This window comes from Delphinapterus leucas, chromosome 4 (genome assembly GCF_059928025.1).
Source record: "Delphinapterus leucas isolate spDelLeu-1000000601 "Yukka" chromosome 4, BTC_Dleu_Yukka2, whole genome shotgun sequence".
Taxonomy (NCBI): Eukaryota; Metazoa; Chordata; class Mammalia; order Artiodactyla; family Monodontidae; genus Delphinapterus; species Delphinapterus leucas.
The window spans coordinates 96137288-96155139 of record NC_143132.1 but is presented as its reverse complement, the minus strand read 5'-3'; the positions used below and the strand labels follow the sequence as shown (position 1 = coordinate 96155139).

General features: G+C 39.4%; 1 protein-coding gene across 13 annotated transcripts in view; it reads right to left on the bottom strand.

The window, feature by feature from the left end:
• The window catches only part of PHC3 (polyhomeotic homolog 3), an 85273-nt gene extending 70990 nt beyond the window's left edge, over window positions 1-14283 (bottom strand). For 9 of the 13 annotated variants that reach the window (XR_016393086.1, XM_089910878.1, XM_089910881.1 and 6 more), the window contains exons 1-4: window positions 14197-14283; window positions 11485-11650; window positions 7076-7231; window positions 5871-5948 (exon numbers count right to left, since the gene is read on the bottom strand). Coding sequence is in view for 12 of the 13 variants with exons in the window: in XM_089910878.1 (XP_089767004.1) it covers window positions 5871-5948; window positions 7076-7231; window positions 11485-11650; window positions 14197-14210 (414 nt within the window). In the remaining variant the exon portion in view is untranslated. Of the gene's footprint in view, window positions 1-5870; window positions 5949-7075; window positions 7232-11484; window positions 11651-13504; window positions 13726-14196 lie in introns of those variants that run through there. The other 4 variants (XM_089910879.1, XM_089910882.1, XM_089910886.1 and 1 more) reach the window with 2 other exon arrangements.
• Between the last annotated feature and the right edge of the window lie 3569 nt (window positions 14284-17852).

Genomic DNA, 17852 nt, shown 5'->3' with positions numbered 1-17852 from the left:
GCCAGGGAAGTCCCAAAACATCCAAATTTCTATAATAAAATATTGGAGAAAAAAAAATTCAGAATCTGGCTAACCACTTTTTACCACATCTACTGTCACCATCACGGTCCAAGCCCCCAATATCTCTCTCTTGGATTATTACAGGAACCACTTAACTGGTCTCCCTGCTTCTATCACTGGCTCCTAGAACTTACTCTCAACATTGTAGCTAAGTTAAAGCCTGTGTGAGATCATGTCACATCCCTACTAAAACAGCTTTCCAGTAGCTTCCCAACTCATGCAGAGTAAAACCCAAGGGTTTAATAATCTCCTCGTGATTGCATTACAATTACCTCTCTAAAGGCATCTCTAAACATACTCCCACTCTCTCATTCCACTCCAGCCACACTACCCTCCTTTCTGTTCCTTAAGCATGTTTGCCTCCCTCACCCTCCTTCAAATGCCATTTTTATTAGCAATGCTTTCCCTTACCACCCTAATTAAAAGAGCAAACTCCCTCATCCCATTCCCCTTCCTTGCTTTATTTTTCTCTATAGAACTTACCACCATCTGACATATTATATACTAGTTTACCTGTTATCTATCTATCCCTAGCTCCATAAAGACAAGAGGTTTTATCTGCTGTGTTGCTGTATTCCCAGCACCTAGAACAGTGTTTAAATGCTCAATAAATATTTGTCGAATAAATGAGTGAATGTATGAATGAATAAAGTCATAAAACTAACTGGGCTTCAAAAGCTCATCCTGGGACTTTCCTGGTGGTCCAGTGTTTAAGAGTCTGCACTCCCAAGCAGCGGGAACGGGTTCAACCCCTGGTGGGGGAACTTAGTTCCCACATGCCGTGGCACACACACACCCCCCAAAAAAAAAAAAAAGAAAGAAAGAACGCTCATTTTGTCTGACACCAGAGCCAGAAAGCTATCAAAAATAAGGTTCTTCCTTCTTGACAGGATAATACAGTGAATTAAAGTCAGAACATCTGCGATTAATGTAGATTCTAGGGCCAAAAAACAGCAAAGAAAGGGAAAGGGAATGAGATACAGACAGCCTTTGAGTCATTTACAGACCTATGACTGCAATTTCTAGCCACATAATCCTTTCCAGCTGAAAATGCCCAAAGACTTAGAAAAGAAAGATACAGAATGATCGCTTACATTAAAACAAACAAATAAAATTAACCATAGGCCTATCTATTTACATTTATGTATAGAAATGTACAGTAATAAGATAGGAAAGCTTCACATAAAACTTTGTCAGGGCAAAAGGGACTACTGAAATGGGATGTCACTTTTACTCTATATTGTCTGTACTGTCAGTATCTTAGACAACAAGAGTATATTCATGTTTTATTTAGACAAAATGAAGCTCTTCAACCTACTTCCTCAAAGATAACCACTGATTAAATTTGTTGTGTATTACAGATTTTCTTCCTACATAACCAGACAGACATATAGATATAAATTTTTAAAAGTAAGTTAAATGATAGGAATTCTGTTTCCAGGAAAGTGGAATAGACATGCTTCTCCCTACTCCTCCCCCTAAGTATAACTAAAAATCCCGAATGTTACATATAAAATAAATGTAAGAGGATCCTAAAAGGTGGAGAAAAGCAGACTCCAGGACCCAGCGAATGATGTGCTTGCAAGCTCCCTGGGTTTCCTTTTTAAATCTCATATAACCCAAACATAAAGGTGAACAAGTCAGTAACCCAGAAACAGCAGTGGGTACAGACCAAAAAAAAAAAAAAAAAAAAAAACCTCCAATGGGCTGCTCTTTCTAGCCAAGGATCAGAAAAGGGACAGCCTAGCAACACAGAAAACTTTTAGGCAATAATTGCTCTACTCCAGCCAAACGCCACAGAAAACACTATGGCCCCGTCCACATCCACATTAGCAAAGACCTAGGCTTCTACCCTCGCCAGGCTGTAATGAGGCACCCGGATCCCATAAATCCTTCCAACAGGTTAGTGCCAGAGAAGGCCAGGTAGAGAGCCAAGACTTTCATACCAGCCAAGCAGTAAAAGATCACAAACAACAAACCACCCCATCCCTGTAGTATCAGTGGAGACCACGTGGGGAGCAGTAACGCAGCATTCCTATCCCTCCTAGCCAGAGATACCTCAGTAGAGGCCTAGTGAGCCAGAATTCATGCTCACTTAGCAATTACAAGGAGCATCCCTCAGGTATCAATGGAAACCAAATGGGGAACCTGGACTTCTACCCCCAAATGGCAGTAAGGATGTGGCAAACGCTCTTTCAGAAGCCAGCCAAAACAGAAAATTTAAATAAGATTCACAATCTCATAACATAATACTCAATATGTCCAGGTTTCAATCAAAAATCACTCATTGTACCAAGAACCAGAAAGACCTCAAGCTGAATGAAAAAGACAATCAATAAACAGATGCCAACACCAAGATGAAAGAAGTATTTTAATTATCTGACAAAGATTTTAAAGCAGTGGTCATAAAAATGCTTTGAACAAGCAATTATGAGCCCACTTGAAACAAATGAAAACATAAACTCTCAGCAAAAGAAACAGAAGATACAAAGAAAAAGCAAATGGCAATTTTAGAACTGAAAAATAGAATAACCTATTAAATAAGTTAAATGAGATGATATATCCTTGCTTTTTTCACCTAATAACTAATGAAAACCTAAGTCTCTTTAAATACACACACATAACATTTTTAAGCAGCTATAGTATTCCACTGTATGAATTAACTATCTTTTAACTAATCCTCAATTACTGAACATTTGTATTGTTTATAATTTTCCACCATTACAAACCATGCATATTTGCATAATTATCTATGTCATAATTATCTCTCATATTTAGTCAATGACATCACTAAAAATCAGACTGCTATGTGAAAAGGCACGCATAGTTTAAATTTTCATACACACTGCCAAATAACCCTCCAGAAAAGTTGTACCAATTATTATACATTCCCACCAACAGTGTATGAGTGTACCATACTTGCCAACAACTGTTACTGTCTCAATGTTTTTCCCTGTTTTCTAATTTGACAAGTGAAAATAGAACGTTATTGCTATTTTTACATACATTTCTTTATTACTAATATGGTTAATATATTTTCATGTGTTTAAAAGCCAAAAGTAGTCTTTCTTTTGAAAATTACCAATGCAGGTCTTTTATGTATTCTCATTGTTTATCTTACTAATATAACAGAGCCCTTGGTATTTTACAAATATAAGCTGGGTGACATACATGGTGCAAATACATTTTCAACCATTTTGCTGGTTTTTAACGTTATTGATTTTTTTTTTGCATAAGAGTTTTTAACTGGCTTAGATTTCATTTTAGCAAATCAAATTTAAAGGCTAAATCTTAGTCCCACTAAATTGAAGTACAAAGACATCAACCTAAAGACTTGGTCCCAACTAGGTTTAGAGACAATCAATCATCCACACACACACACACACACAAAACCACCACTCTCACTACTGGTAAGAGCCTAGAATTAGTCTTTCTGTTCTCATGACAGTAAAGAAGAGGATGCTGCCACCACTAAATACCTATACATTCAATTAACAATGGTCTCCTCCACATACACAGTTTCCCCAGGCGTATGATTGGACTTCTTACTTCGTTTTTTAAAATACAATATTCCATTCCCCCATTGGCATTCCACTCCTACTCTGAACCCCAACCTATCTGGCTGGTGACTTGACAACCTACCTTGTAGCCCTCTTATCTACTGGAGGCTGGACCCTTCCCTCATGTCATTCACTGTTATCGGAAACCTATTTCAAAATAACCAAAACTCTGAAAACCAGCAGACTGCCACCTGACGGCTCATTATTATCACTGCCTAGAGATTTCTGCTACCATGCTCTGCCCCTCTTTTGGAGACTGACCTAAATTTACTAAGTTACCTTGAGTATCATAATTTGGACTGCAAGTCCACTCAATTGATCTACTGCTCAGCTGGGACGGAAAACAGAACAAACGCTATGTATTATTCCCGTGTTTTTTCTAGACCTCTATTCTCCCTACTTCTTTTCCCCCACCAGCCAGGCACAGGTTCTGGCATTCTTCATCATACAAGGCTACCTGGTTTATGACAAGCAGCACTAGCAATTTCATAAAAAATAAGCACAATCACTGAAACTGTGATTGTAAAAGTCACAAACATAAAATCATAATGAAACAAAAATGGTTTAAAAGGATACCTTTTAATAATGTGAAGGGAAAAAAATTCAGACCACATATCTCTATACATATATACCCTAATGCCATTCCAGTACTTCACAGAATAAAGAATTTATCTATAATTTTTTTAGCCAGTTTACCAGTCCTTTCCATAACTACCAATGTATTAGTTAACGATATTATCTGACATCAATATCCGTAACTATAGCATTAATGCTTAGGGCTAAATTACATTACTTAAATTTTTCATTTTCTTCAGTCTAACATTTTCAAGTCGTTAAGTAATTTCTTTCTTAACTAATTTTATTCACATTCCAGGATACTTCCATGCTAAAATGTAATTTTTTAATTAAAAATATCAGCTCAATAGCCCAAAAATAACTGTATGCTCATCATACACGTGCTTAGTAAAGATCACAACCTTAGCTAAAGAAATACAGCACAAGTTCATCTTCAATTCCTCAGCAATCTATAAACTATACTCCATTGGATTCAATTTTACAAAGCTTCAAAGTATGACCATCCTGGATCAGGAAAAAACAGCTAAAGAGGATGTTATTAGGTTAATTCAATGGTTCTCAACAAGGGGCAATTTGGCCCCTCAGGAAACATCTGGCAGTGCCTCCAGACATTTTTGGCTGTCACACTGGGGAAAAGAGGAGGGCATAGCCTACTGGTATCTAAGCTAGGCATGCTGCTTAATGTCCTATAACGCACAGGATAGCCCCCTACAAGAATTATCTGGTCCATAATGTCTGTAGTGATGAGGCTGAGAAATACGGGACAACTGATGAAATCTGTATATGAACGGCACTGTATCAATGCTAAATTTCCTGAATTCGATCCACTTCATGTGGCTTCATAAAAGAATGACTCTGTTCCTAGGAAGTACATATCAAAGTTATTTAGGAGTAAAGGAACATGTCTCAACTTACCCACAAATGGTTCAGAAAAAGGTAACTGTATATATGTAGATAGAAAGAATGCATGATAAAGCTATGAGCCAAAATGCTAACAACTGGTGAATCTGAGTAAAGGGTATACAGAAATTTATTTTATTATTCTTGCAATTTGACATTATATCAAAATAAAAAGTTAAACAAGTATTACCACACCTGTAAATTTCTTTTAACTGGGATACTCTGCACAATTTCCCAGTATATATGTGCAATATAACAAATCACCTTTCTTTTACTCCTTTCCCAAAATAAATAACACTATCTTGAATGGATACTTGTAAATTTGACCCACATAACTCAAGTAAGCATAAACTGAAAAGTAAAATTTCTAAAACGTGAATTGCACAGAAAGAGCTAGAAACATTTAGATGTCTACCAAGGACATGACATTCTTTAGTATATCACAGTAAAAGTATGACTTAATTCCCTGAATTATATGTTTCATGCTTTCAATGCACACTGAAAACTGCAATCATTCAGAATCACAGAAGATGTGAACACAGTCAGTGGGAAAACATACATAAGAAATAATACAAAAACTTTTTTAAGACTCAGATTTTCAGAAGTTTGACATTAGTTCCAAATTCTTGAAATGTATCATTCTTGTTTCTAGACACTTGTTATTTCAATAATATTCAACAGATAAACAATAACAGTTTTGTAAATATTAACAGTTCACTTCTGGAAAGCAATAATTTAAAATTTTAAAACCAGGAAAAAATTTCGGGCACTTACAGATGTCTGGGACATACTTGACTGCTGTGTGACACTTCCTGTGGGGGATGTAGGTGGTCTTCCACTGGACAAACTTGCCTAAAATAATAAAATCTTTATAATATGTCTATAAAAGCCTGAAGTTAAAAACTTTCTGGTACCAGGATACCATAAAACCACAATAAAAGTCAAAACATCTATTTTACAGTTATTTTACAGTCAACATGGATTAAGCTTTAGCCAAACAGATTAAGAAAAAAAGAAAACACTGAACAGTGAAAACAGAAGACCCAAAGGCTAATCTTATTTTAATAGCCACAGTCATTGTCAGTTTTACTCTACAGGTCTCAGTCTTCTTTGAAGTGAAATCACTACTCTAATGTTATGAAAAAGAAATTGGAGCTATATCAAGTACCAGTGGGTTTCGGTTTCCTTACTCGTATCATGTACACGACGTTATTTAAAATTACACTACCGAGAAGAAGTAACAGCTGGGGATGCGTTTATAACAGAAATAAACCTTTTTTCAGGTTCAGTCAACTGAGATTCTCCTTTGGTGAGGACATTTAAGATTAAATCTCACATACAGTTTAATTTAAATAAACAGTGCAATAATACTGAAGATCTTTTTAAAAACATAAGCATTTAATCATAAAATCATCCTGTTAGCAGTAGGAATCATATGAGTGGATTTTAGAAAAGTGTACATACATATTTTTATACAGAACATTCCTGGAGGGATACATATTAAACTTTTAGTGGCCACCTCTGAAGAGTGGAAAATAGCAGGGGATATGGAAAAGGAATACCTCTATACTTTACCTCTTATGGTCAATTTTATACTGTTTGTTTTTTTTTTAATGAGTGTAAATTACTTATGTAATTTAAAAAACCTTTTTTGTTAAAATGTAGATAAGATTCATGTAACCCTAACTATTCACTGTTGTACCTAAAATTTTACACACAAAACCATGACATTAGTATAGCATTGCTGCAACGTAGATTAAAAAGCAGAGGGACAAAAGTTAGCAATAGAGTAACACATAAAACACATTCATTTGTTTTTAAACTAACCTCAATCTGGCAGCCTATTATATTTCCTTAAGAAAAAATAATCACAGGACACCTGAAAACTCTAAAATAATACCAACATATTTATTTTCAGGAATTATCTGCAGGTCATGTCAACTTTGGCCTCATAAGTTCTTAATTCAGTTCTGTCTCACCTGAACAGCAGCAAGGCTCTGAAGCTGGGAGCTGCTTAAGTGCTGCTGCTGGAGAGCTGCTGTGTGCAGCATTAAGTGCTGTTGCTGAGCGGCATACATTTGCTGTAGATACTGAGCAGCTGAGCTGGGAGGGCGGTGCAATGCCTGTTGAATTACCTGTGATAAGTCAATTGAACCAATGTCAAACCATAATCTTAACCATAAAATAAAGTATTAAAAAAGCAGCAGTTTAAAATTTCACTACTTTAAGAGAATGGACTTGAGGACATGGGGAGGGCGAAGGATAAGCTGGGACCAAGTGAGAGAGTAACACTGACATATATACACTACCAAATGTAAAACAGATAGCTAGTGGGAAGCAGCCGCATAGCACAGGGAGATCACCTCGATGCTTTGTGACCACCGAGAGGGGTGGGATAGGGAGGGTGGGAGGGAGACGCAAGAGGGAGCGGATATGGGGATATATGTATACATATAGCCAATTCACTTTGTTACACAGCAGAAACTAACACAACATTGTGAAGCAATTATACTCCAATAAAGATGTTAAAAAGGGCTTCCCTGGTGGCGCAGTGGTTGAGAATCTGCCTGCCAATGCAGGGGACACGGATTCGAGCCCTGGTCTGGGAAGATCCCACATGCCGTGGAGCAACTAGGCCCGTGAGCCGCAACTACTGAGCCTGCGCATCTGGAGCCTGTGCCCCGCAACAAGAGAGGCCATGACAGTGAAAGGCCCTTGCACCGCGATGAAGAGTGGCCCCCGCCTGCCGCAACTAGGGAAAGCCCTCGCACAGAAACGAAGACCCAACACAGCCAAATATAAAAATAAGTAAAAAAAAAAAAAAAAAAGGTATAGCATTGTCTAGAGTCTGTGCATGTACTTTAAAAAAAAATGTTAAAAAATAAACTAAAATAAAATTTCACTACTTTAATGTTCAATGTCATCAAACTTATTAACATAGTTCTCTCCTAGTTACATATCACTAGGATTCCCTAATCTGTACAAATTAAAGTTACCCAGTAGAGGCAATTCACAAAAGGAAAAAGTGCTAAGTAAGCATGTGAAAAGATCTTCAATCTCACTAGTAGTCAAAACTTACAAATTAAGACTCTATTTCCCAACTTTCCAATGGATAAAGATTTAAAAGAATACTACTACTACTGGAGAAACAGATACTCTCATACACTGTTAGTAAGAATGTAAATTGGTATAACCATTTTGGATAAAACTTGGTAGGATTTGCAGCTTGTGTAGCGAGGATATGTATACCCTGCAAGCATTACGAATATCAATGTAGATCAGTGCCATCCAATACAGCAGCCACGAATCTACTGAGTACTTGCAAGGTGGCTAGTGCAACTAAGGAACTAAGTTTTTAATTTTACTGAATTTTAATTATAATTTAAATAATTAAATTATTTAATTATTTAAATAATTTTAATAATTATAATAATGCAGCTAGTAGCTACTATATTGAACAGAGCAGATATATCTATTAACAAAAAAATTCCCAAATATATCATTAGGTGAAAAAGCAGGTTACTAAATAGTGTATAGAGTAAGATACGATTTATATTAAAATATTTTAAAGAATATTCAGGAAAACATTAAAAGACTACTGACGGGTAGCTAGATTAGAAGTGATTTTTACCTTCTCATTTGTATTTTTCTTTAAATGTCTGAAAATACTTAGCTTCATTATATTAATAACCACTTAAAATTATAAAGCTATTTTTTTAGAAAATTACTAAATAATCACTTTTTAAAATGTTTTAAAATGTTTTTTAAATGTCAGATTCAACTGTTTCAAAACAGAATAAAACTGTTCTTACTAAAAAAAAAATTCCTGGTAAAGTGTTAATGACTGTGACTATTGAAAACTATGAACCTGAACTTCATAAATCGATAAGTATAGAAAAGCAAGTATTCTAATAAGAGGAAAATCCTTTATCTGTCCAAATGGTGAGTCAGACTTACAGTACTCTGCAAACACATCCTAAAGTCACATCATGCCCATGATGACTCTGAAACAGCACCCTAAATCTCAGCATCAAACCAGAGTTTTCAAAGAGCTAAGGGAGTAATAGAGCCATAATCCTACAGCTTGAGCTTCTGAGTCAGGACACCTTTACCACAAACCTATGAATCTCTTTATCCAAATTCCAAGAAAGCATATTTCCTTGTGTTTTTTACCTTTGTGTGTTCATATCTCAATTCCCCAACAAAAGACTGCTATACCGGGCTTCCCTGGTGGCGCAGTGGTTAAGAGTCTGCCTGCCAACGCAGGGGACGTGGGTTCATGCTCCGGTCTGGGAGGATCCCTCATGCCGCGGAGCGGCTGGGCCCGTGAGCCATGGCCGCTGAGCCTGCGTGTCCGGAGCCTGTGCTCCGCAACGGGAGAGGCCACAACAGTGAGAGGCCCGCGTACCGCAAAAAAAAAAAAAAAAAAAAAAAAAAAAGACTGCTATACCTACTGCAGACTCCTGTCACAAAACCAATGTAGGCTTTTGACACCTAGTTGCAGGGGACTATAGATCTGCATTGTGATTTAGAATCACAACAATATGTCTTTTTCGTCAGGTAAATCTATATATGTTCTTCTAATTCCATAACAAAATTCTAAAATCAAACTGAAATAAAAAATGAATAACCTATTTGGCACATATTTCTGTCAGAGTATAGTAATTTTTTTCTATTGTCAGCACAGTCTTTCATTACGATTCAACACTGTACTCATGGGAGAGAGACTCTTTAAATGCAAGTTAAAGATACAGCATATTGTTCTTATTTTGTTCCTATGAAGGAGCAAAGAAGGGGAAGAGGATTCTCAGGACTGAAAAAGAAAGCTGAAAGGTATTAAAGAACTACTTAGGTAGTTCAGTAAATATTGATTTGGTTACATTTAAAGGGAAGCAATTCTATGATCTCATAAGAATTAGAGTTAGTGCTATTTGTGAGATATATCTGTATCTACACATCTTCAATAACTTTTTTTTATTAACACATCCAGCTTAGGTAAAGCTAGAGAACAAAATGGCATTTAAAATGTCACATCATCTGTATGCTCAAGCTCTAGATACTCTTCCCTATATCCCTTGCCTCAGAGAAAGGTGAAAAACATTAAAAACACACTCTCCATTCCAGTTTGAATTCTTACTGAACTGACTAGGTCTCCAACAATTCTGATTCTGCTCCACAGTAGCTTCAGAATCCTAAGCCACAGAACAGCTAAATAGCCAGTATACTGGGATCTCCACTCTAGAAAAATGTATCAGGGAGATGACTACATCACAAACAAGTAAGTTAGCCATGGCATGCAGGATCTTCACTGCGGCATGCGGACCTCTTAGTCGCGGCATGCATGTGGGATCTAGTTCCCCGACCAGGGGTCGAACCTGGGCCCCCTGCATTGGGAGCTCGGAGTCTTACCCACTGGACACCAGCGAAGTCCCAAGGGCACAACTCTAAAGCTACAGTACCAACTAGTTATGTGAGTTTAGGAAAGTTGTTTAGCCAATTTACAACATCAGTTTTCCCATTTGTTAAATGGAGAAAATCCATATAAAGAACGTATCAAATGCTTGGCACACAGCAAGTATTCAGTATGTATGAGCTATTACTGTTTACTGAGTATATATAATGTGCCCCACACAATTCTAGATGCTTCCTTTACTCCTCATCACTAACTAAGCAGGTGGTCTCATCCTCATTTTTCAGTTTCCTGAGGCTCAAGGAGATTATGCCTCTCACCCAAGGCTACATACCTACTAATGATAAAGAAAATGGAATTCAAAGAGCACATCAGATTGCAATGCCCACGCCCTTTTCACGCTATATCATATTACCTCAACCTCCATTATTATAAAGGTTAACGACGTAAACTTTATTTTCCCAACTAAGTGAAGAGCCTAAGACTTTTCCTAATTAAATATTCCCTTCCTCCTCTGCCCCTTAGAGCTCTTGAATGGATCCTCCTGTTTAGGGTTCTTAGGCCACTTGGGTTTAAAATGAACCTCTTAATGTATCTACAGAGCTGAACAGATCTGAATAGATCCTAAGTCCATATTTTGGGTTCAAATGTAAAATAATCAGAAAAACCTAGAGCCATTCTTCATGTTGGGGCTCTTGGTTGAGTTTGTCAATGTTGTAGCAGTACCTAGAGACCTTCCAATTATAATTTTCCCAACATATTGTTTTATAAGCTACACGCTGACAAATGTAGGCCCTCTCAATAGAATGATTATTCAATAACTCTGTTGGTTGTTCCAAACATGAACAATTCTAACTGTACTCATTTAGAGAGTATCACGTAACTCATTTGAGGACATGAAACAATAGATTCATCTGGCTTAAGCAAAAAGTAATGACATCCTCAGTCTTAGCCTATGCATCATGGTAACTGAAATACCTGTACAGCATGTCGGTCTGAGCCACTATAGACAGAGATCTGTGGTTGCTGCATTCGAGAGGAGGAAGTGGTGATGGTGGTCGTGGTAGTGCTACTGGTTGTTGTCGATACCGAAGATGTTCCAGGGTTTGGTTCACTATCCATAGCTGTACTGTGGTCCTTAAACCTAGCAGATAACACAAAGGATTTATATTGGCAAAAGCATTATCTTGTGGTGTTTAAAGAATAATTATTCCAAGAAATAATCAGCAACAGTCTAAATTTCTAAGAAGGCCCTCATTAAATACAGAGAGCACACAGTCACCATAAATACGTGCCCGGGAAAAATACTTCACAAATATATAGCATATTTAATGGTTCATACCTACTAAATTTGAATTCAAATAACTCAGGATATGTAACTCAGATAAAGCCTGGCCTAAAGTTACCTTTTTATTGTTGAAGGAAGATGAGTGTTTTGAAACCAAAACAGGTGATGACGGAATACTTAACTACCTAGGAAAATTAAAACTGAAGCAATGTCAGAGTATTAAAATATTTCTTTATATCCTTGTGACCATACTAATTACATATTAAAGTCATTCTTATCTAGACATTAAAATAGGATGCCTATGGACTTGTGTTATCTTAGTTTAGTAGTTTAGCTTAGTCAATTAGCTTAGTTTTTGGTTACCATATATACTTTATTTAAAAGTAAGCTCTCTTAGAAAATAATTTTAAAAATAATTTATTAACTCACACTGCTTTCCCTCTAATTATTCTACAACATTGTCCTCACTCCATGTAATAACTGAGTAATACTCATAAGCACATTACTCTGACTGGGTAAATAAGAGAAGCAGCTGAAAACAATTTCCCCACTTCCTTACAAAAATCTCTTTTTCACAAATAATAGCTCCAAATTTTGAAAACAGCATAATTATGTCACTTTCCTCATGTACGGACAGTAAAGTGCAGTTTTGTACCACACTGATTCTTTTCCCTACAATATTACAAACTCATTTCACTGCTGTGGTACAAAATTCCACTAAATACAGAAACTGTATTTTAACAAATTCAAACAACATATTAAGTCAATTCTGAGGGGCTTAATATTGTTAGAAACGAGAACTACAGTATTTTTTTGAAGGGTCAGAAACGCACCACAATGGTGAAAAGCACACTTGAGAATATACTGGCTTTATCTGCTTTTCTTATCAGTCTTTTCTTCTGAGAGACAAAACCTGACCCACCTCATAGAAGCAGCATTGACAAGAATGTAACAAGAACACTTTCTACTTCATGAAAAGACAAAGGAATTTGGCACTAACTGTGTATGCACGCACTATTCCCGTACGGTGCCCTTTTATGTAAAAATTTTCTTTGTTCTTTATATCATGTATGTAAATAGTATTTATGTGCTCTTTCAGAAATCAAATGGTTAAAAAACAATCCCGATTTAATAAGAGGAAAAGTGAAAGGAAAAAAGTGGGGGGGAGCTGACTCTTACTAATTATTTTGATTAGTAAATGACACATCTTTATATTTCGCTGGGGTTTTTTTTGGGGGGGGAGGGCGGTTTGTAGTTTTGCAAACTGCCTTCCAATCATCAAATCACAGCATCATATGGTAACTGTTCAACAGCATACAGACATAGCGGTAGATAAACTTTTTACCAAATTACTACCTGTCATAGCACTTCTGAACCACGTACCAAAGATATGCAAAAAGCCAGCTTAAATTCTGGTCCTCTTACAGTGCTATTCTGCTCAGCCATGTGCCCAACCTCAAACCCTACGGTAAGCAGTTCAGTAACTAACTAAATATGGTCACAGAGAATCCAAATGCGAGACACAGGTCTAAACATCGGTGGGTAGAACCGGCCAAACCAGTGCACTGCATTTGGAGACCTGGCACAAAAGAACAATTTTGGTAACTCCGCCGTCTACGCACAGTTTTGCCTGCAAAATACAAACGGCAGTTCTGCTGCACCAGCGGCCTACCCAGGAAACACTAAGTTTGAGTCGCTAACTAAGCATACCATCACACCGCCACACAGGAATGTGGCCCTCTAGGGCGGCATCAACACTGCAGCCAGAGACCCGAAGGAAAGGAAGATCTTTCCTTGCAGGGTGTTTTCAGCCTCGTCAGACTCGCAACAGACCCCGCCGCTGCAAGGTCGGCGCTGCGACACCTCCTCCAAGCCTCCCGGGGGAGGGCGGTGAGCAGCCCCACGTCTCGCGTTCTCCCACTGAGAAGCAGTGGGGTGGCGCTGGGCGGGGTGGCGGGGTGGGGGGGGGGGAAGGAGGCGAGCGCGAAGGAGGCCTGGCAGTGCCCGCCCAGCCCTACCCAGCCTCCGCGGGCCCCCGGCTCGGCAGCCGTCACAAGGCTGCCCGCGGGGCCCACTTGCAGGGATGACAGCGCCTGAGGGGTCCAGTCGGGCTCATCTTCCGGAAGATTCCTACGGTCGGGGTCCGAGGGACAACCCTGCGCACAGGGCCCCGCAAATCCGGGGACAGACGGCGGAAGGGGCGCTCCCGCCTGGAGGTAACTGGACCCTTACAGTTCTCCTCCGTCTCCCCACAAGGGCCAAGCGGGGTCCTCCACGATAAGAAAACTCTCACGTCCCCCTTTCCCCGCACTGCCCGCGAAAGAGCCCTGAGCTCAAGGGGACGTGTCGCTGCCCCCCACTCGCCCCCCGGTTACGACATTAGTCACCAGCAAGTAACTCACTCCGCTTCCGCCATCTTCTCTCCTCCATCACTACCATGGGCTGCGCATGCGCCCCCCGGCGGCCACGGCGGCGGCGAGGGAGGGGGCGGGGTCGGCTAGCCTCGGGCCCCCGAGGTCACGTGGGGTCCTCGTCTTCCAATCCCCCCTCCCAGTACAAGCCTTGCTTGCTGTGGAAAGTGACCAGGTTTCCAGTTTAGATACCAGTGTCTCACCTTCCTCAGTGCTCGCTTTCTTTTGCCTAGGGTCTTCTTCTTCTTGGGGAGGGTGTCTGTAACTAAGATATGAAAAGTTCTGATTAGACTGTTAAAATTTTTAAGAACATCTAAAATATATCAAAGCCTATGAACTGCAAAGAGTGAGATGGAAGAGAATACCACGAGGATTGGATGATGAGGTGTCAGAGTGAAAGGAAATGCCATGGTAGCTGCAGGGTTTGTTACCTGGGGCGCATGGCAGTTTGGGGATGGAACCGGCAATTCCTCTCTTGGGCTCAAAGACAGTGTTCTAGATCCCCACAAGGTGGACGGTTAAGGAATCCTCATGATTACCCTATGAATATCATTCATGTGTTTGACGTGAATTTACAGAGTGGTCAGTGGAGATTGCAAACTTGCATACCGCAGGGAACAAGCAGGAATGGCCACCAGTTTGCTAATGTAATTTACTATATTCTACGCATATGGCAACTAATCTGAAGCAGGGTGAGACAAACATGCAAATTTCAGTGAAACAAGTCCCTGTCTTCCAACAAATCTTAATCTGGAGAGTGAAGTGGGTTTTACAGAGACAGCCACACATTCTAAGTGATCTGACACATCCATCAAGTGCTTTGGCAACCTTAAGTTCAAGGAATAATAAATCTTTACTGTCCTTCACCAAAAACAGCATACTGATCACAAACAGTGCCTTCTTTTTCCATGTTTTAAGATGGTGGAGTCTCATTTCAAGAACTGAGAAATGAATTAGTGATATAAATTCATCGCAAAGTGTAATATGGTCTAATGAAAAGTATACTTAATCTTATAAATCCTGTGATCAGGATGTCCCTAGGGAAGGTAAGAGACCACTGCCTATGTAAGGTAAATTGTCCTTTACCACTTCTGCCTGTATGTTAACATTGTTTCTTTACCTTATTTTCTTATCTAAAGCAGTGACCTTCCTCCTACTCCTAGGAGAACTCACTGAGAAAGTCCCCTTTGAAAAGTCCCTGTAGATGCTTAAAAATAAGATATTACTACTTTTTCTTTCTTTTCTGAGCTGCTCATATGATGCCATTGTCATTTAACTCTCAAGAATCAACTGTTGGGACTTCCTTGGTGGTCCAGTGGTTAAGAGTCCACTCTTCCAATGCAAGGCGTGTGGGTTTGATCCCCGGTTGGGAAACTAAGATCCTGCATGCTGCGTGGCCAAAAAAAAAAAAAATCAACTGTCTATTGGTATTGCTGACATTTTTGTTTAGTAAAACAAAACTGAAGAAAGCAGTCTTAGACCGAAAAATGCGTAATCCAAAGGAATGTTTGGAATAAATGGGCCAAAATTATGCCTTTTCATCCCTCTTTCCTTTGAACATCTAAGGCCTATATCTATATTGTCATCTCATGCAGATTGGCTTTAAAAGTCAGAACATATATTAGGTAAAATCAGGCCAGTACTTCTTTTTATTTATTTTATTCTATTTTATTTTTTATTTTTTATTTTTTTTGGCAGTGGCTTGCAGTAGCTTAGTTCCCGGACCAGGGATGGAACCCAGTGCCGGCAGTGAGAGTGCCAAGTCCTAACCGCTGGACCTCCAGAGAATCCCCAGTACTGCTTTTTAGAAACATTTCAAAACCCAATATTTATTATAACAACAACTAGCATTTGTATAGCCTTTTACTAAAAGCAGAGGATTTCCACAAACTCATTTGATCATCACAACAATCCTATAATGAGGCTCGGGCTTCCCTGGTAGTGCAGTGGTTGAGAATCCGCCTGCCAATGCAGGGGACGTGGGTTCGAGCCCTGGTCTGGGAAGATCCCACATGCCTCAGAGCAACTAAGCCCATGCACCACAACTACTGAGCCTGTGCTCTAGAGCCCGCAAGCCACAACTACTGAGCCCGCATGCTGCAACTACTGAAGCCTGCGTGCCTAGAGCCCATGTTCCGCAACAAGAAAAGCCACCACAATGAGAAGCCCGTGCACCACAATGAAGAGTAACCCCCACTCGCTGCAATTAGAGAAAGCCTGTGCACAGCAATGAAGACCCAACACAGCCAAAAATAAATAAATAAATTTATTTTAAAAAAAAGAAATATAATGAGGCTCAAGGTGATTAAATGCCTGTGGTGACTCTGCTAGACTGTACCAGAAATGGGGTTCTAACTTAAGCTTTCCATGGGCAAAATCAAGTTTTCGTTCCTGCATCATTCAGCAAGCCACTGTGTGAAATGTTAGTGGAGACAAAGTATGATAAAGGACTACCCTCAAGAAATTTATCATCACTTATCTGATGAAACAGAGGAAGGTGTTTTACCTCTTTGTGATTTCCTAATGAAGAGATTTATGTGTCATGCTAACAGGCTGAATTTCTTTCTAAAGTTTCCAGGAAATGTTGCTTTGGAGAAGTGCCAGCATCATATATTTTAGAAAAATCCCTCTAGCAAGGATGGATTGGAGGAAAGTAAAACTGGAGACAGGGAAACTGGTTGGGAAACTGTATTAATCCTTAAAGAAGTGGTAAAAGGCTCCAGGAATGAAAAAGAAGCATAGATTAAAATTTTTGCTCCTTTGTTGCACTAGTCATACTCCAAGCGCTCAATAGCCATATGTGGCTAGTGGCAACTATATTGTACAGTGTAGATATAGAACATTTCCATTATTACAGAAAGTTCTATTGGACAGTGCTCCTCTGAATGCTAGATCAGGGATTGGCAAACTACTATTTCTGTCTTAGTTTGGGTGGCTATGACAAAGGCCGTGGACTGGGCAGCTTAAGCAAACATTTATTTCTCACAGTTCTGGAGGCTGGGAAGTCCAGGGTCACGGTGCAGGCAGATTCAGTGTCCAGTGAGGGCCCTCCTCCTGATTTGCAGACAGCCACCTTCTCACTGAATCCTCACATGGTGGAGAGAGAAGACAGTATAGCAGGAATGGGGACCATGGGCATTTGGGCCACTTCTTCATGTAACTCACTTGTGCCTCAAGGCCTGCTCAGCCCTATCATGTATAGTCCACTTCCATTTGATGGTGGAATGCTGCTATGCACACCCAACTTTACAGTCTGGTGGACCAGATGGCACTCAGTTCACAATGAGCAGCTTGCATGGTAACTTGGTGACCCATAGTTAAGCATTCAGTCTCTACTAAGGTCCAGTAGCAGGCCAAGAGCTGTTTCTCAAAAGGAGAGTAGTTATCTGCAGAGGGTGATAGGGCTTTGTTCCAAAATCCTGAGGACCTGTGCTGTGATTTCCCTATAGGGCCCTGCCGAAGGCTCCAAACAGCATTCCTATCTGCCGCTACCACTTGGGATGGAGTAACACACCCAAATGAGGAATATGTTGCCTCCAAAATCCAAAGGGGCCCTCTAGGTGTTAGACTTCTTTTTTTGTTTGTAGGAGGGGCCAGATGCAACAACTTATCCTTCACCTTAGAAGGGATATTTCAACATGCCCCGC